The sequence below is a fragment of the Parasteatoda tepidariorum genome, chromosome 1, assembly GCF_982258835.1.
Source record: "Parasteatoda tepidariorum strain Cologne lab strain chromosome 1, Ptep-v5.0, whole genome shotgun sequence".
NCBI lineage: Eukaryota > Metazoa > Arthropoda > Arachnida > Araneae > Theridiidae > Parasteatoda > Parasteatoda tepidariorum.
Genome location: NC_141755.1, coordinates 70,945,972 through 70,966,585, shown reverse-complemented (window position 1 = coordinate 70,966,585; position 20,614 = coordinate 70,945,972). Strand labels below are relative to the sequence as shown.

The 20,614-nt window shown below is 30.8% G+C and overlaps 1 protein-coding gene across 2 annotated transcripts; it reads right to left on the bottom strand.

Moving 5' to 3' along the window:
- Window positions 1-2,255: 2,255 nt before the first annotated feature.
- On the bottom strand, window positions 2,256-17,821 carry LOC147816508 (cytochrome P450 3A9-like). Of its 2 annotated transcripts, XM_087166268.1 has the most exons (6): window positions 17,147-17,821; window positions 14,399-14,578; window positions 11,544-11,705; window positions 9,189-9,414; window positions 6,214-6,408; window positions 2,256-4,084 (listed from the first exon to the last, which is right to left on the bottom strand). In XM_087166268.1, exons 1-6 carry the CDS (start codon window positions 17,429-17,431, stop codon window positions 3,642-3,644), a joined length of 1,491 nt encoding a protein of 496 aa, XP_087022394.1. In that variant the 5' UTR covers window positions 17,432-17,821; the 3' UTR covers window positions 2,256-3,641. The 2 variants fall into 2 exon arrangements, with proteins under 2 accessions (XP_087022394.1, XP_087022395.1); XM_087166269.1 differs by lacking the exon at window positions 11,544-11,705 and having other exon boundaries at window positions 3,497-4,084; window positions 17,147-17,570.
- Window positions 17,822-20,614: the final 2,793 nt, after the last annotated feature.

Sequence of the window (20,614 nt, the reverse complement as noted above, 5' to 3'; positions counted from 1 at the left end):
TGTTCTGAGAATGTTCTTAGTTGTCACTTTCGATTCTGGTTGCTGCTTATTTCCTATTTGTTTCTATAATTTTGATTTTGTTTTAATTTGAATGGAAATAACTGTATTTATGCTTCATGTGAATGGTTTGATTATCAGGCGTTATACTAAAAAGAGAGTAAAAAATTCCGGATCAAATTACAGTATAAATTACCGGCACTTTGAGTGCTGCAAAATCCATTTTTACAATTAAATATTTTACCATAATTTTTCAGTAATATTTATTTAATTAGAGCAATTCAGGGGTTTTACGGTAATTATTACTGAGAAAATTACGACATATCAGACTTTTTGTTTCGTAACATGCTCCGGTAAAAATGGATTTTACGGTAAAAAGTACAAGCATTGTGAGTGCCGGTACCATTTATGGTAATTTGATGCGGAATTTCTTCTAGTGAAGGTTTAAAACAACGCTATAAACTTTAGTGATCAAAAAGCAAAACTCGGGGAAATAATTGTGCATATAACTCAACGTACTAAACGAACAGTAAAAACAGCTGAAGTTTCTATTAAAACCATTAAAATACATTCGCCTAGATGAATTAAATACTTGTTTTATTTCCCCAAAATGATTCTTGATAAAACATTGATGGGCGATATACATCCTCACTAATGCAAATTTCTCCTAATACTTGATCCAGGAGTTCTCTTGTCTTCTTGATTGGGCTCAAAATTACAAGGCTATGGAGTTGAAAATTGGTAGACGCAAACTCAAAATTGGGTAGGTTGTTCAACGACGGTAATTAAATAAAATAAAATAATATTTGCTTCAGGGGATAGGGCATTCTCCTTCAACTGAGGAGATCTAGGTTCGAATCCCAGTGATGGCTGGTTGGTGCGAATTCTGCTTCCGGCTCGCATTGACCACAGTGCTGACGTAAAAATATCCTTAGTGGTATGTGGAAAATGAGTTGGAATCTCCTTGTCGTCGGGCTAACCGTGTAAGCGGTCTAATCGGTCTAACCGTCACACTCTAAAAAAATGAAAGAGTGTAATGAATGTTTGATGAGGTTATCGAATATTTCAGAAGCTTAATTTCGCGTCAATTTTATTAATTCAGCTGGCCAGTTGTAAAACATATATTTAATTTACAAACATTTTTGGTCGATAGTAATTGATTAAAACATTTCGTTTTCGACATTTTTTCCTTTCAGTTTTTAAATTTTTCTGGAATGTGGCTACTCTAATAAAACAAAAAATTCTAAATTCCTTTCTAGAAATAAATTGTGTGATTTATAACCGGTCTTTTAAAATTCAATCCTCCATTATCAGAATTTCTACTTAATTGATAATATTTCACAGGAAATTTTTCAGACATATTGAGGCTAATATTATTTGACGAATATTTTTTAAACTGAAGTTTTAACTTTAAAAGCTTTCGTACAGAATTTATCGTTTTGATTAATAATTGCGTAGAGTACAATGCATTAAAATGTTTATCTTCATTACCACACATTGACTTCGCAAGACTTCGCATTGATTTTTTTCTCACTTATCTGGTAAGTTAACAATAAATAAAATACGGATAAGAAGTTATACAATAGTTGTCTAAGTTTCAGTTGCAGATAAAGATTTTCATTCATGATTTATTTTTCAAATATTACCTTTTTACGGCATATGTCCACTTTCAAAAATTAATATTTAAATATTTTTTTATAACCAAAAATCCGTTTTTACCGGAACACGGTACGGAACAAAAAATCTCATGTACCGTACCGTAATTTCTCTATTAATAATTACCGTAAATTCACTGAACACTGTAATTAAATAAATATTAATATAAAAATTACAGTATAATATTTTAGGTAAAATGGATTTTGCGGATGATGCAATTTAAGTGCCGGTACTTACCGCCTCAATTTGATTTACCACCTCAATTATAACCTTTTTGAATGGACCTTTGTAAAATAATTTTCTAAATATGGTTTGTAACCCAGGAAAATAGTGAATTTATGATTTTCGAAAATAGCTTTTGTGTTATTAACATAATATTACAATAAAAAAATAATAAAATGCAATAATGCATAGTAATAAATTATGTAGGCTTCAGTTTCTTCTGACATTAAATGTTTATAAACCAAAGTATCATAATTACTTTCCAAATATTGCTTTTCTGATTTAAAGGAATAATCTTTAAAAACAAAAGTATCATTGTAGAATTCTAATTATTAGTGTTTTCGGGAAAAATTCAAAACATTAATAAAATGAGTAACAGTGTTATTTTCTAATTTTTATTTTCTAGAACTAAAACTTATGACATTGATAAATAAAACAATATCGTTGCTTCCTAATTGCCATATAATAATTGCTATACTGTAATTATAATAAATAATTGCTATATATAAAGCTAAAGTCTTTGGTAACAAGAGTAACAATGTTTTTACGCTATTTTTTATTTTTAAAAATTAAAGATTGCGTAATTGGTAAGAACAACAAAGATTCTTTCTCATAATTATTTTCACAGTTAAATTTCTAATCTGAAATAACAAAAATAACAATTTTATCATCATATAGTTAGTTTCCCGGAAATAAAATTTAAGTCATTAATAACAAGAGTATAAGTTAATGATAAGTAGGTATTATTAGAGAGATACGATTCCTATTTGTTAGTTTCCAGAGGTAACGCTCAAGCTATTAATAATAAGAGTAACAATGTTACTTTCGAATTGTTAGTTTGCAGAGGTACTGTTCAAGTCATTAGTAATAAGAATAACGATATTAATTCCTAATTGTTAGTTTCCTGAGGTAATGTTCAAGTAATTTATAATAAGAGTAACAATATTGCTTTCCCGATTGCTAGTTTCCAAAGGTAACGTTCAAGTTATTAATAATAAGAGTAACAATATTACGTAATAAAGTCTCCCAGAGGCAAAATCCAAGTCAACAATAACAAGTTATTACTTCCTAACTGTTATTTTTCAGAGGTACAGTTCATGTCTTTGATAAAAACTAACATTGTTCCTTTCTAATTGTTAGTTTTCCGAGGTACAATTCCAGTTTTAGATAAAAAATAGTAACATTGTTTCTTTCTAATTGTTAGTTTCTCATGGTACAATTCAAGCTTTAGATAAAAATAGTAACATTGTTTCTTTCTAATTGTTAGCTTTCCGTGGTACAGTTCAAGTCTTAGATAAAATAGAGACATTGTTTCTTTCTAATTGTTAGTTTTCCGTGGTACAGTTCAAGTCTTAGATAACATAGAGACATTGTTCCTTTCTAATTGTTAGTTTTCCGTGGTACAGTTCAAGTCTTAGATAAAATAGAGACATTGTTCCTTTCTAATTGTTAGTTTTCCGTGGTACAGTTCAAGTCTTAGATAAAATAGAGACATTGTTCCTTTCTAATTGTTAGTTTTCCGTGGTACAGTTCAAGTCTTAGATAAAATAGAGACATTGTTCCTTTCTAATTGTTAGTTTTCCGTGGTACAGTTCAAGTCTTAGATAAAATAGAGACATCGTTTCTTTCTAATTGTTAGTTTTCCGTGGTACAGTTCAAGTCTTAGATAAAATAGAGACATTGTTTCTTTCTAATTGTTAGTTTCCAGAGGTACAGTTCGAGTCTTAGAAAAGAAGAAACAACATTGTTTCCTTCGAATTTTCAATTTATCGAGGTAAAGCTCTCAACCAAACTCCGTTCTTCGGATTACATGCCAGAGTTGGGCACACAATCGTGATGTTGTCTTCAGTCTTCTCACAAGGTACAAATTTAAATTTCTTTATGAGTTTGAATAATGCTAATTTTGCTTCGAGTTGTGCAAATCTGGAACCAATGCAGTTCCTCGGTCCTTCACCGAATGGTAAGTAGGACATACTCTTTATGCGATTTTTGTTTTCTGGTGAAAATCTGTCAGGATCAAAATTCCATGGATCTGGGAATAATTCTGGATCATGCTGGAGTTGCCAAATGGGTACTAGCACGATTGATTCCTTTGGGAAGGTGTAGGTTCCTGCATTATAGTCTTCTCTGCATTCTCTGCTTATCAGTCCCGTAACAGGTGGATACATTCTCAAAGATTCTTCGAACACTTGATCTAAGTACCTGAGCTCTAAAAATAAAACAGAAACATTAACAGGGTGCTTAGCCGGATTTTTTCAACAAAAAATAAGCACATTTTAAGTACTTTTTAAGCACTCAAGAAATTTTTTAAATCATTTTCCAAAAAAAAAAAAAAAATCATAATCAGGATCTACGCAGTAATAAAAATTGTTTCCTTCTATCGTTTAAAGTTCTTAATTTATAAACATAAAAATTAATAAAATTTAGAAACATTTTTAGAAACTTTACATAATCATGATAAAATAAATAGTTGCTGTTAAATAATGCCGAGAAAATTCCGAAAATCATTTATTTTTTGTAATTTATAACGACAATCGATACGGCAAAGAAAAAATCTCTTTTAAAAAAAAAAGGAAAATTAAGCACTTTTTACAAACTCCGATAATAACAGTACCTTTAAGGGCTTTTAAAAAAGTAAATCAAAAATAAGTACCTTTAAGCACTTAACGCTTTGCACTCTGATTAAATGACATCTTAATTTCAATTTATGGTGATTTTAATAAAGAAGTAAGCATAAACAAACGCCCGGAAGCACGTCAAAAGTCTGACAAAAAGTTACAAAGTTTCTTTCTAATTTTTATTTTACCACGGATCAGTTCAAGTCTTAAAATAAAGAGTAATATTGCTTCTTTCTCATTGTTAGTGTACAGTTAAGTACAGTTCCGGTGAGAAAGTTATCCCTAACTAACTGTTGTTTATCCTACTAGACGATATTTTCGAACACTTATTGGCTTGCTTATATCAAAACATAGAAATAAATAAGTGTTTCAAGTTATATATTTTACCATTCATAAGGAAATTATTCTATCATTTGATTCAGGCAAATATTAAGGCAATATCGTTTAGAAAAATTTGGCTTTTGATTTCAAAATAAAGAGATATGTTTCTTGAATTTTCAAAGGGAATCAGTGATTTGGCAAACTTGAAATCTGGATTTGGCTGTGCTTTTATTTCTGAATTGTTGTGTTAATATGCATACATATTTAGATAATTCTTAATTTGCACGTGATGTTTTATCTACCGAATGTTTTTGTAAGTAATAATTATTAATACACACTAAAAACTAAAAGAACGCTTATTCATTGCAAAGTAATATTTTTTTCAAAAATTATGTACTTTTATATTCAACGAAATATTTTTGTTAATGGAAAGAGCACAGATCTACTATTAAAGGCAAAATTATCACCCATTCATGAGAACATTTTAAAGAGAAGATGGGGATGGACTGGATATATCTTTCGTCTAAAACGGGATAGCCTTGATAACTTCGCACTTACTTGGGCACCCGATGGAAAAGGCAAAAGAGGAAGGCCGAGACTTACTTGGCAAATGTACAAGCACCAAGATTTGTGCAAAGAAAAGCTAAATGGATGGGAGGAGGCAAGAGGGCTGGCCCAGGACAGGGGTGTCAGGAAAAAGAAATCTGACGCCTTATGTGCCAGCTGGCGCGTAGAGGGTAGGTAGGTATATATTTTATAAAGAAACATCTTTATAACTTTCATTAATTATATGCTGATGAAGATCAAATTCATTTGGGTCTTAGTTAATTTAGTACAGTACCAATTGATTTTCTGAACAATAAAAATGCACTAACAGCCACGAAACACAATTATATGCTATTATTCTTTATGTCACATAAAGAAACATAATAAAAAAGAATCAAAGTATATTTTGCGGTTTCTAACTTCTTTAGACAGAATATCGAATAATAATTAGACTAACCTTGAAAGGGACGGGATAGCCCGGTTCGTAGGGCACTGGACCCATGTCCAAGTGCAGTGGTCGTGGTTTCGATCCCTGCCGGCCGAAGACTACCCGTGTAGAAAATGGCGACTGATGCACGTTAAATCTGTCGAGTCTCAAAGTCCTTCATGTTCCCATAACAAATCAATACCTCTGGGGGTACTGAATTGGAGATCGATCGTTCTCTGATTCAGATCAAAATTATGATCTGTGGATGAATGAATGGATGTAAATGGGTTCACCCTATAAATGGGTGTGACGTATGGTCGCGGCAGAAGTCGAATTTTTGGCCATAGATGGTGCCACTGGAAAACAAGAACAATCGCACCCCCTCTGCTTTCATGGCATACGTCAACAATAACAACAACAACTAACCTTGAAGTGTGGTGTAGTTGGTATCAGGAGCTTGGTCAATTTCTTCGAAAAGGCGTTCTTGAATATCTGGATGCTTCACCAGCAAATAAAGTGTGAATGCAAGAGCTGTAGAAGTAGTTTCGTATCCACCAATCACAACCAGGAATGCATTTGCTACGACTTCTTTTGTCGTCAATTTTGTACTACTTTTACTATCTAAATGTAAATTGAAACTGTATATGAGCTTCAAGTAATACTAATACAATTAACAAAATATAATTATAATTTACTCTGTAAAAACTAACTGTAAATTGTATCGGAAATTTTTTTTCCACATAAATAATTTGTTTAAAGAAAAATATTGATTTTTTCTGTTTATAACCGTTATGCGTGAAATGTAAAAATTTCCATTTTTTTTACGGACTTTCTCTGTATACTTGACGGTTTAAAGCTATTTATATGACAAAACGGTTTTTCTCTTCTCTTCATCCTATTCATAAGCGAATTAAAAACGTCGGTTCAAATTATAGTTTTTGCCATTCAGTTATATTCGCTATCAGTTATATTTGCCATTCAGTTTATATTTGCTTTTACTTTCAGCAATTATTTTAGGGTTTTGAACATCATTTAAATGAAACTGCTAACTGAGTTTATCGTCAAAATGATACTCAACCAAATTAAAGTTTTGTTTCGATAAAATTGTTGGTAAGTTAAGAAAGTTATAAAATTGTCTGTTAATTTGTTTGCTGAAATAACAGACAATTTTATAAGGATCGATCAATATAGTTTTAAACGTTTTTACACTTAAATATACTTCCAATAAGACTTTTAAAATTAAGACAGTTTAAGATTTTCTTCATTATGTTTGCTCAGGGGACAGACCACTCCCTTGAGGAGCCCCAGGTTCTAATTTAAGCACTGACTGGTTGTACGAATTCTGTCCAGTCTCTCCCAGATTGCAATGCTGAAATTTTTTTTCTCTCTAATAACAGATTTTTTTTGCTTAAATTGCAGAGTTTGTTTGCAAGAATAACGATGTTTGTTTGCTAAAATAAAAGTACGTATCGGCTTAAAATACAGATATCCAGTTTTTAAATGACATTATTTTTCTGTGTGTTAAACGGTTTTATACTGGCACACAAGCTGACAGTGTTTTTCCATAAATGTACAAAAAACAAATTTCACAATGTATATTTTTTATGTTAATTGTATTAACAATATATAACAATAATATAATTGTATTAACTGAATTAATAATATATAGCTATAAAATTGTGTTAATTGCATTGCTAGTATTAAAAGTATTATGCACCATAAGTTCAACAATATTGAACCTAAATATTTAGGGACGCTATTAAATAAATTTGTTTGGAAACGGCTTATTATTTCGTATAAGTGTGGTAATATATTAATTCTTTTCATTTTTCAATAAAATAAATTAAATTTTTCTTCAAATTTGTGTTTTAGAACATGAATTTTATGCCAATGGGCATCAAATTTAAATTTGAAAATTTTAAGTTAAAAAATATTTTAGAGCATCTCATTTCAATTTAAACGATTGCTGTTTCAGAATTGTTTTTAACCCTCTATTTGCGTCACATTGCGTCATATCTGACGTCATTCTGCCATTTTGTCTTATGTTAGTATTATAACAAACAAGAACGAAGGAATATTTTTCTCATTTAGATATAAATGTTTTTGTATGATTCTTATTTTTCATTACTTGTAATTAATTTCGGTTTACTCATTCACCGAGTCCCTAATTCTCTAGCACACTAAAACAATTCTGGATCAAATCAAGGTAAAAGTACCGGCAATCAAGGTACCGGGACTTTTAACATTAAAATTCATTTTTACCGGAACGTGTTACGGAGCAAAAAATCTGATATATCGTAATTTTTACAGAATTTATTGCAACAGAATCACTGAAGCACTGTAATTCAATAAATAAAGTAAAAATTTTGGTACAATATATGACGATTAAAATAAATTTTACGGTAAAATGGATTTTACGGATGATACACCCAAAATTTCGGTACATATCTTAAATCGATTTACTGTCGTTACGATTCTGATTTACTCCTTACTGACTTAACCTTTAATCACTGATTTAATCTTTAACTTTGTCTTCGATTTCCTGATTCGTTTCTTCAAGTGCATATTTCATTCACTGAATTACTGACCTATCCATGATACCATTGATTCGTTCTTAAACTGATTTACTCATCCGTTGATTCTTAAAGTTCGTTGACTTTCTGATTTCTTTCATACGCAAAGTTTTATTTTTATTTTATAACCGTCGTCGAACAGCCGCCCAATTTTTATGGGTTTACGACTACTATTATTCAACTCTGCAGCTTTATAATTTTGAACTCAATCCAGAAAACGAGGGAACTCCTGGATCGAGTATTGGGAGAAAATTTTGCCTTCGTGGAGGACTTTTTGATAGAGCTAACCTGCATTTGTGTTCCATGGAGAGGAGCACCACGAGAACCCCCCACGGTTAGCCTGACAGCAAGGGGACTCTAACGCATGACTGAAGATATTTCGCGTCCGCACTGTGGTCGTTGCAAGCCGGATGCAGAATTCGTATCGACAGGGATTTGAACCCAGTTCGCCGCATTGGAAGGCGAACGCTCTAGCCCCTGAGCCATCGCGGCTTCATACGCAAATCGGCTTACACTTTGATTTACAAATACAATGATTCATTAATTCCCTTTTTTTTCTTTCTTCTCTTGTTTTCTTTCTTTTATTAACTCGCTGTATAAACAATAGTTTATAATGAAGGATACCTTAGAGACGCGCTATTCTTTTAAATATTAGTAGAAGAATGCTATTAAATAATTAAATAAAGATAGCTCCCCAAATTTAATCTTCTCAAGTTTAACATACAATTTAAAACTTGCGATCAGAATTTTAGGAACGTATTTATTAAATTTTATTAATAACAAACTTATTCACTACTTTGAAACTCTTTGGAGAAAAAAAATGTGTACCTTCCTCGCTAGAGTCGAGCATAAGTTGAAGTACATCCATGCTCCGTAAATCAGGATTCATTCTCCTTTCGTTAATTACTTTGTGCAAGTTTCCAACGATCAGGGAATTCAGTTGGCTGTGTTGATTCAAATTATTGACTATAAATGTAAAAATGGTTTCTAAAATCGGAAACATGATTCCAAGTGTTATGGCTGAAGTATGAGCCTCGTGAACAAATTTTCGCATCTGAAACAAAAGATTTCTTTTATTTTTAACAGCAGCACTTGATACATAGATTAATTGCTGGAGCATGCAAACACTCCACACAAACATACTAGGAGAATAAACGTTGACATGTAAAATAAAACTAATTATAAATATAACATGAAACTAACTATACATATAACATGAAACTAACTATACATATAACATGAAACTAATTATACATATAACATGAAACTAACTATACATATAACATGAAACTAATTATACATATAGCATGAAAATATTAGAAGAATATAAACATTTGTGGTGTAACTACCACTACGATTATTGAGCATCAATTCCCTAACATGTAACCCACGCTAACTCGATTAAATCTTGGGGTACCTTTTGATAGATGAAGGTTGACATAGTCTAAATCTACAATATCCACGTTGGTGATCTGCGGACGTGATCTGAACGTGTCTACCTAGACAGACACGCCTGCTTCGATGTAGGATCCACATTCAACAGTTGACTTGCTAATTGTGAATGCGTCATCGTCCTCCTTGCGCTGTTGCTTCTCAATCTCATTTACACACAACGGGATCTTGCACACAATCGGCTGCTAATAGCAACAAATGAGAATGCACACACGCAATCGTAAACTTAATCAACACCTCCTAGAAGTAGAAAGGCCTCAGCACGGATCAATTTAGTAGTCCGATGTGACGAAGTTAACTGCGCAGTAGACAAAAATAAGAAAAATGTCATTACGTTAGGGGTACTAAGCTGCGCAGTGGTTGAAAATACAAAATATGTCATTACGTTTAGACTACTAAGGGATATTCATGGTAACCCGTGCTGAGGCCTGTTCTTTCTAGGAGGTGTTGACTTAATACAGCTCTTCCCACAAGCGTTCAAAATCCGGTGATTTTAATACTGCTCTCCCGGTCTTTCGCAACTATGGCAGCTAGTGGTATCCGTTCGTCGAATTCTATTCCTGATAGAATTTCGGTGGGGAAGTACTGTGGTGTAACTACCACTACAATTATTAAACACCAAATCACTAGTATATAAGACTTGTAAACTCGATTCAATCTTGGGGGACCTTTTGCTATATGATGGTTGGCATTATCCGTTTCGATTCTCCCCCACATTTAAAACATTAGAGCATTAAAACATTAGAACATAGGAAAAATAAAAAAAAACATAAACAAAAAGTTAATAAAAAGTCATTCAGTTTGCTGGGCAAGTAATATCTCACGTGCTCTTTAGTCTGAAACAAAAGAAGCATACTATAAATTTGAATCATAACAATGTATGACTTTCTTATTTACTTTGTTTACATTCACTGATTTGCTTGCTAGTGTAACAGCTTTTCGGATTTGGTATTAAAGAACCAAAAAAAGAATTTTAAACATTTCATTTTAAATCAACATCAAATCGAGCGATTATATAAACTTTAAAGGATGTAGTTAAATCCTAACAGCAATAAGCGAACGGCAGTAATTAGAATGCACATTTACACTATATGAGTTATTTTCAATTTCGAAAATGCCAAATTTAGGCTACGCAATCGAATGCGAAATAGAATTTTTTGTTGTTGTTCTGCGTGCCACTATGCATCGACAAAAACGAAATTACGGCAAAAATTTTCAGCACTTAGAGCGCCAGTACCTTTTACCGTAACATCAATTTTTAACGAATTACTTTTCGGAATAAAAAGTCTATACCGTAATTTTTGCAGCTACATTCACAGTAAATAATTAAATATTACTGTAAAAATTACAATCTGAAATTTTACAGTAGAAATGTATTTTACGGTAAAATGGATTTTATGGATGATTTCGGTTGTGAAATAGGTTATAATTTTAAATATCAGTCACTGATTTCAAATACTTTTATAATGTTTAATATTTCCGCTTTTGTCTTGTTTAAAAATAATTTAAATTTGTCTTAATATTCACTCTGTGATACGCTTATGTTTGATTTCCGAACTCATTTCATTTTAAAAATTATTGTGTGCATGCATTTTAAAGTAACTGTTCTAATTTTAAACTGTATCGTAATAATAATTTCATTGAATCACTATTTTCTGACTTCACAATCACTTTACAGAATCATTTTATAAATTGTTCTTAAATTTACAAATAATTATTTGCTAATCTTACTGAAACCATTAATGGATCGTTTTCCTTTTCTAAACAACGAGTTTTCATAGCCAGAGCACATGCAGAAATCGTATCCAGGGTCAACCCTTGAAAAATTGTATAAATATTGAACATTTCGTTCCTTTGAGCTTTTCCGCTCACAATATCTACTGCAGCATCTACCTAAGAATAAAATACATTGATTATGAAAAAATAATAGATAAAAATTGAAAATTTGATTTATCGATTTTATTTTGCTCATCAGCTTTTTTTTAATCATAATAAGTCCCTTTTTCTTAATTTTTGTTTTGATTACTGAAAGGCGTAATTTGATTCACGACATAATGATATTTTATAATTTTTTGACGATTATAACATACATATTTAAGTATTTAAAAATATCTTCTCAAAATATGAGTTAAAGTCTCTTTAATAAAAAGTACTCGGATTAACTGATAAATTAGTTATAGTATCTGAGTTTTAACTTTCCTAAGTTTTTGATTGATCTGTTCTTTTTTCTGTAAATATTATTACTGTCTCATATCTATTTGCAATTATATTACATAGTGTTCTTTAATAATCATTATTAACATATTTCTATAATTTAAATCGTTTCTAGTTAGAGGATCGTAATTAAAATAAAAGTTATAAAGTACAAACTTTGTAATTGACTATTATTTTATTAGTTCTTGCATCTTATTTAAACAATAATCAGTCTAATATGATGAATATGTTTAAACAAGCTAATCGAAGTGAATCAGTGTAAAAAAATCATTAATGAAAGACTCACGCTCTTCATATAGCAGCGAGAGTATTTTAACATTATTAAATAATAAAACAAATCTTATTAGCATTCTAAGTATTACATTGGGTAACATATTAGTTGCTTACAAGCAGACCTACAAGGGTTAAGAGTCTCTAATGTGCTTCAATTTGAGAGTGAAACCTTGCCCCCACTTCCCAGAATGATTCAATCACATCACTTTTACAAAACATAGAAATCATGTGTTTAATAATATCAAATCTAGGACCTGTGATAATTAAATTTAGAAGCAATTACATGAAATAAATACAAATGAAATAGAACCCTAAGAAAAAGAAATATCTACAGATTTATAAACACATTCTAAAGATCTAGCTTTCGGAAAAATTTTAAATTTAAAAGATAAACACGCATAATAAACAGTTATAGAAAACTTGAATAAAATAAACGGACCACCAGAGTGCGCAAAAAAGAGAAGAAAAAAAACAGACTACCCTGAGTAACTTTTGATCAAATGATTGGATCTTCCCATTTTAGGACTCGACCATTTAGCGCAGACAATATTTCACTTTTTTAAGTTACGAAAGTAAACACGAAAACGTACTTTTTCTGTATAAACATACCGTTTTTTCGATGGATTCGGATTTTTCCTCCATAGGGGTTAGACGCTATTTGGAAAGTATTTTCCACATAGTTTGGTCAGTGGAGAGCGATCCAAAGTTTGGACTCCTAATGTTAATTTTGCTTTTTGCGTACTTCGCCATAGCTCGAGAACTTTTTAAGCGAATTGAAAATTTTGCGTAACAATAATAACATTCATTTATCCAAAGATAATTCTATGAAGAAAAGTAACTTTTACTTAATATTTATTATTTTTTAGAATTTTATTTCATAACAGTCAAAAAAATTTAATTGTAAGGTATACAACTTTTTTTACATAATTTTGAAAAATGTAATTTTACCAGGCAAAAAATAAACAAACAACAATAAGCGAAATCCGTCGACTAGTTTCTGAGAAATCGAATTTTAAACCAAACTATGGGGACCATATTTCCCAAATTCCAGATACTACCTATATTTTGGGGGTCAGAGATCCTAATTATAGGATAACGGTAAAAATGGTAAGTTTATTCTGAGAAAGTATGTTTTTGTGCTTCATTTCGTAACTTAGAAATATCGGCTGCATTAATTAATTAGTATATTAGAGATCATCTCCTCGAACCACTAAGATTGAGTCCTAAAACGTGAAGATCCAATCATGAGATTAAAAGTTATTCTGGGTGATTCGTTTATTTCTTTGAGCATTCTACTTTAAAAATAATAATAGAACATCATAAATTTATATCTTTTTTCATATGAGAGTAAATCATTGTGTTATTCAAGCAGGGTGCGTAGCCAAATCTTTCAACAAAAAACAAGCACCTTTTAAGTACTTTTTAAGCACTCAATAAATATCTTTAAGCACTATATACATTAACAAAATGCAAAATAATTTTCAAAGACTTTACGTGATCATGAGAAAATACCAAGTTTCAGATAAAAAAAATTAAAAAAAACTCTTTTCTTGATTACATTAGAAGTTATAAAATGATCGAGAGATTTTTCGGTTTGATATCAGAGGGTGGAAAATGAAGCTTGAAATTGAGAACATCATGGAAAAATGCAACAGAGTTGCACATGAGAGAGTGCAAGAATCTCAACCAGCCCAGCTCACTTTGCGCACATGCGGACTCGCAAATATTTCATCAAAACCGTAAAATAATTAGCTTTTTCATACGCTACCACGTGACGGTAAGCTGAAATGTATTGTGAAAACGTTGAATAGAACAATGTGAAAAGCACGCTTTTGCATAGTACATGGCAAACATAGACATGGTAAAAAAGAAAATTTCCTTTTCGTTAAAAAATTAAGCACTTTTTAAAAACACCCAATGAAAAAAGCACCTTTAAGGGCTTTTAAAAAACGAAAGTCAAAATATAAGCACTTTCTAAAAACGCTACGTACCATGTCAATCCGAAATATAAAAAGTATGTATTTGCTTCCGGTATTTAATTTTCGTATTAATTCTAAACAATTGCTAATTGATAGTATGAGTTTAGTCAATTTACTCACTTTCTTGTCAAAAATACTTTTCATTAGTTTCAGTTTGCTGGTGCTGAATACAGGAGAGAGAATGGATCGAACTTCTTTCCACCGCATATCACACAATCCAATCAGAGATGCGTCAAAAGGCTGAATGTTCATGTACAATCTCGGGCGATTGGTGAACATTGAAAAATCTTTAATCAGTATCTGAAAAAAAGTTTCAGAAATCTTAAAATGAAATACAAAATTCATTTCTCTGTTGGTAAATGTTTTTTGAGATTTTATCACCAGACTGATTGCAATAACTGGAGAGGAATCAATCTTTTGTCTGTTCCTTCAAAACTTAAAATTATTATGAATAGAATTTTTAAAAAAAGCATTGAAAAAATACTTAGGATTGAACAAGCATGTTTTCGAGGTGAAAGAAGCACTATAAATCAAATTTTTATGCTAAGAAACATTGAGCAAACAATCGTCTTGCTCGTGACCACATGAATTAAGTCATAGCAAGTCAAACAGAAATTTATCCATCATTCTTTATGTTTGTTTTATGTGGTTACATTATTTGGTGGGCTGTGATAGCCTGGTTGGTAGGGCATTCGGCCCATGTTTAATAGGTCATAGGTTTAATCCCTGCCAGTCGAAGACTCCCCGTGTAGTAATTGGTTGCATGCTAAATCTGTCGGCTCACTAAGTCCTCCAAGCTCACATAGCAAATTAATGCCTCTGGAGGTACTGAATTGGAGATCAATCGTTCTCTGGTTCAAATCAAAATTTTCTATCTGTGGATTAATGAATGGATCCTTTCTGTAAAACGGTGTGTGTATATCTGAAGACGTATTCTTGGCCATGGATGGTGCCACTGAAAAACAAAAAACTCACAATTTCCCTTAAATTCGCTTGGTTTCATCAAGCAAGCTTGCTGGTATTGGCAAGTGGCATTAGAAAAATCAACAACATTATTTGGTTTTATGTCATTAAAAACGTTTTAGCTCTTATGTAAATAAAAATAAAAAATGGTAAGTATTGTAAAAAAAGTAAATAAAATGCATCCCGAACAAAACATTCGTTGAAAAAATTTTCCTAGAATGGGAATTTTTCCATGCGTAATGGATGAATGAATTCTTTTAACCAGACCTGCAAGTTATTGGTTCCTCTATTAATTTAACTAGCTCCAGAATCCACCAGTTTTTGTGAAGAAATGTATTGTTTCTGTTGCAGGAAAAGGTAAGTTTGAATTTCTGTTGAGAAATGTGAATTATGACGAAATAAGGAAGTAAAGTAGTTTGAATTAATACCATTACCTAAAGAATGACATCACTTAAAAAAATCTTCTGAACCGATGAAATTGTTAGTGTCTCTTTTTCAATTAAAAAAGAGAAAAGGCTTCCTGATTTTAAAAGAGAAGTATTTTTAAAATGATATTTCTCATTAACTATGCTACCGATTTTACTCAAATTTTGTATTTTACCACATAAAACTAGATTCTTTAAAATAAAGCTAAAAATTTGATACATTACAATTAAAACTTTTTTTTTACTATTAATAGATAAAATAATAAAGAGTAATAAATATTTACTGAAAATTATTTTTTGCGTGGAATTAGCTTTCGATAAACTAATTTTATAATTGTGCGCAAAAATGTTTAAATTCGTTTAAAAATTTTACATCAGTTTAAAGAAAATAATTTTGGCAAACTACAAAATTTGAGCAAAAGCAGTCAAGTAATTTTTGAGCTATTAAAATTCAAGAAAGACATATATTTAAAATTTGAAATCTCAAGAAATTATCAATGGACAAACGAATTTTATAATTGTGTGCCAAGAGAGTTTGAATTGCTTAGAAAGTTCTGGCAAAATGCTCAAAAAGAAAAATTAATACTAATTGTTCCACACATTGAACCGATCTCCTGTCTAAACTATAGAAACCATATTTTCCAGATTGTGGCTGCCTCCTATATTTTAAGGGTCAGAAATTCGAATTAATCGAAAGAAAGGTATGTTGATTTAGAGAAAGTACTTTATTGCGCCTGATTTCTTAACTTAAAATATTGTCTGCACTAATTAATTAGCATACTTGAGGTCACCCCCTCGAACTATTGAGATTGAGTGAGTCCTAGAAAGTGGAGATCCGATCATTATATCAAAAGTTATTCAGGGTGATACGTTTTTTTATTTTTGAGCTTTGAACAATTTTAAAACCTTTGCATAAACAAGCAGTCGCATAAATGTTGCGACAAACTTCTACGAGAGTTCAGACACGTCATCAGGATTAAAATTGCATATGAACCATGCCAGGAAATGTCATCATACGCCGCTAGGGGTGTTTCTCTCTGAGTCCTCACGTGTTTCTAAATAGCTCAGAATAGGGAAGCGCCACAAGAAATGTGCCCTAACTCTTCTAGAAGTTTGTCGAACTATTTATTAAACGCCCTGTTATATATAAAAAATTTTCAAATTGTACATTTTTATTTACATTTTATTTGAATTGTACAGTTTGATTTGAGTTTCAGATTTAAAATCCCCACACCCGAATAAAGCACGATCAAATATTTGTATAAATCCAATGAAAAGTTTGTTTCCCAATATAATAAATGCAATGTTTTCTTTCTTGAATTATATAGATTTAAAATTAGATTTTAGAAAAATAATGGAATGTGCATTATATAAAAAAAGTGACTTTTGAAATTAAAAATTTTATTTCCCTTCAAGCAGTCAGTAAAAAAAAAATCATAAAAAATGCTTCGTTTTTTTTAAAAAAAAGATAATAACTTACTTTTTTGATAATTTCCAGATCATTTACAACTATGTATGGGACTTCTCCAGTGTAGTATCCAAATATATTACCATATTTCTTTAACCATGAGTCTATAAGTTTTTGTGGAGTATCATCTTTTCTTAATTCGAACAAATGACCATCGAAGAAATTTGGCTTGGGTCCCGGAATTCCGTATCGCTTTAAAATTTGATGGCTGCGATATCTTTTGACCATCCACCTTAAAATAATCAGCCATATAGAGCTAAGAATGATTAATAAAAGCGTGATTGTAACCTCCACCATTTTTCATTTAACTATGCAAACACGATCTCAAAAAATCGCCTTTTTTACCTCTAAGGAAAGACTCAAAATAAATTGTAATTTAACTAGAAAATTATCTAATCAAATACCATTATCATTTCCTGATCATTTTTTTTAAAGAAAAAACCCGGTAGGCTTCAAGGTTGCCATACGTAATATTTTCAGTACTACTGTAGTATTCTTTCACCAAACAATAGGGATGAGGTATTTTTCGTTGCATTTTTTGAAAAAGTTGTATGTTTTATTTCTTTTATAAATTTGTAAATTAAAGGAACGAAATGCCACTCTAGTTTTTTGAAGTAAAAAGCGATTTTTAAAATAAGAATATGTCTTGATTTCCACGGTGACCGCACTAAACTGTTTATGGAAGCCACAAACTAAATGCCAATTATTCTAGATTGGCGTTATTCTTGGCGTCGTTTAAAACAGCGGTCGCCATGGAAATCAAGATGCACCGCTAACCGTTCGTTTTACACTAGCCGCTCTATCTAGTGATGATTGTTAAGAAATAAAAGTTTATTTATTTTTTTATTTATACATTTTCAAACATATCTTATTTCATCTAAAGTTCAAGAGCATAGAAAAATCATTCTTAGTAAGTTTGCTATTTAAATGTATTTAAATTCATTCAGTTATGCCTATCTGATTTTCTGTCTGTCTCTCTCTCAAAGATTATAGTTCGCCTTGATAATCAAGAATATGTTTATCAGATGCGTTCCTTAAATATATAATCGTGAAAATATCTTATCATCTACTTAACAAAAATAGAGTTTCTATTGTAATTTCAAATGGTTTGAGAAACGTTAAATGATTTGCATATTGTAATTATTAGTGCGTGAATACACAGTTTTGATTTATCTAATCTATGTGCCGTAGGCTAATTGAAATATCTAACACTTAGAAAACATTTTGTTACGCGCCAGCAGGTTAAAAGAAAAAGTCTACTGTATTTTCTTATCAGCATTACACATTTACGGCTTGTTTCAATTAATACATATTACTTTCAGCCAAATAAATAATGTATCATGCGTTGATCTATTAGTCTTCTCTATGCAATGAGCTAGCATAATGCAATACACAATGCAATTTAGCTGAGCCAATTCAAGGTGATTAGGTAAATCTTCGTATGTATTTACATTTTTTAAATAAAGGATTATATAATTAGCCTGAAAATTGTCAAGCCGACTAATGACTTTTCCAATTAGCCTGGTACATCGTCAAATGTAAAGAGCTGTCATTTCATTTGTCATATGATATGCACATAAAAGCCAGATTTAAAATTATAATCCTACGTGCAATATTATTGGACGAATTAATCACATGGCATGATCCAGTTTTCTAAAATGACAAACCAGGTACCTTCAGTTGTCTTCATAAAAATTATAAAAATCATCAGAATTGTATGTGCACCACTAAAAATTTCTTGTTTTAGACTAAATAATATATTTTTTTTAAATGCATGAAAAAGGGACAAGTTTCCAGCCAAAAGATCCCTATAATAATGTGTAAAACTTTCGAAAAATGTTCAACCTCATGCTACTTTGAGAAATTTAAGTATTTTGAAATAAATAAATATAAACAATTCCAGAAAGATAAGGTTATTATCTTAAATTTTTCCAAATTTTATGTAATTTAATATTTACTTGAAGTATGTCATTATTTTCAAAACTGACAATTTTTTATTAATATAAAACATGGCTTTTAATTGCATTTAGCAATCCAAAAATTTCTAACAAATTCACAAAGTGAGTAGTCTCCAGTAACAAATAATTAGTGAATACGGTTTGGACTGTGCAACTTTTTTCTTAAAATTTCCTGTAAATATTTCTTAACATATTTATGGATATTTGATGTTTCAGTGCTTCAGTGATGTTTCTGTTCTGAACTCAGCTTGTTTTAGAATATTCAGCTTTTATTTTCAAATTTTTTATTAATAATTATTGTTACATACGGTATTTTCAAACAAATCGATGCTCTCCTTTTACGATAAAGAGATTCTGCATTTAAAAAAAATTTATTTTCGCAAAGTATTTACTTTTAAGTTGCTGATAAACATGCATTTAAAGGAAAGTAGTTTAAAAAAAAAATCTATTTACAAATTATATACATGGAGCAGAGCTCCTGGATGTAAATTTACTGTACCATTTCCAAAAGACAAGTATCCCCTCCGCAGAGGATCAAAATTGTGATGGCACGTCTTCGGATCATCCTCCGGGATGTTTCCCAGACCGTCGCCAATAGCCCATTGTACAGCTCTAGTGCAACAACAGTAAAGTAACAGTCTAGTAGTAAATTAACAACAACAACCAAAAGACAAGTGTGCGCTTTTTTCACATGTATGGTACAGTTATCCTTTCATGTCATGTGATCTATAATATCCAGACTTCTTTATTAGAATTGACACCGTAAGATGTAATCATACGACCGGATGAAGATGAATCAATATCTCAAAATATGTATTAATTTGAATGATTTTTAGCGACATAAGGATATTTTACTGCGCAGTATGGACTCATTTTTTTAATAAAGATTACATCGCTATTCAATGAAAGTTAATATATACGTGAAGAGCTAAGTTAATTATGTGAAAGAGATTATTTAAAGTTCTCATCTGTTAGAAGGACTAGTCTGGAATTAAAATATATTTCTTTTTAGATTTAGTTTTAAAATCCATGAAATTCTATTAAGCTATTATGTATGATCATGTTTAGGACCCTTATAGTTTCCTTAAAAAAATATATAATATTAAGTTTTTCCTCATGTATATTGCTAATTTTGAAAGTGAACTAACGATCTCATTTTATTATAAGGCATGTTTCAACTGAATTACACATTACAAAGGAAAGTAGAAAAATTCAATAAGTGTCCATACTTTACTTCATCCGTAAAATCCATTTCACCGTAAAATATTATACCGTAAATTTTATCGTAATATGTATTTAGTTTGAGTGGTTTAATGATTTTACTGTAAAGTTTATTGTACAAATTTCGGTAGATCAGATTTTTTGTTCCCTCACATGTTCCGGTAAAAATGGACTTTAAGTAAAAAATGCAGCAAAATTGGTATTTTTTACCGTAATTGAATCCAGAATTTTTTTTTACTGTGCACTATTTTTATCCGGCGTTGTACATGCTTTTAAATTAGCATAATTTTTTGGACTTACC

Coding starts and splice junctions, on each gene's coding strand:
- LOC147816508 (XM_087166268.1), bottom strand. CDS start 17,431: ATGGTGGAGGTTACAATCACGCTTTTATTAATCATTCTTAGCTCTATA. Junction 6,409..9,188: donor GCTCGACTCTAGCGAGGAAG/GTACACATTTTT, acceptor ATTTACATTTAG/ATAGTAAAAGTAGTACAAAA. Junction 4,085..6,213: donor CAACTACACCACACTTCAAG/GTTAGTTGTTGT, acceptor TTTTATTTTTAG/AGCTCAGGTACTTAGATCAA.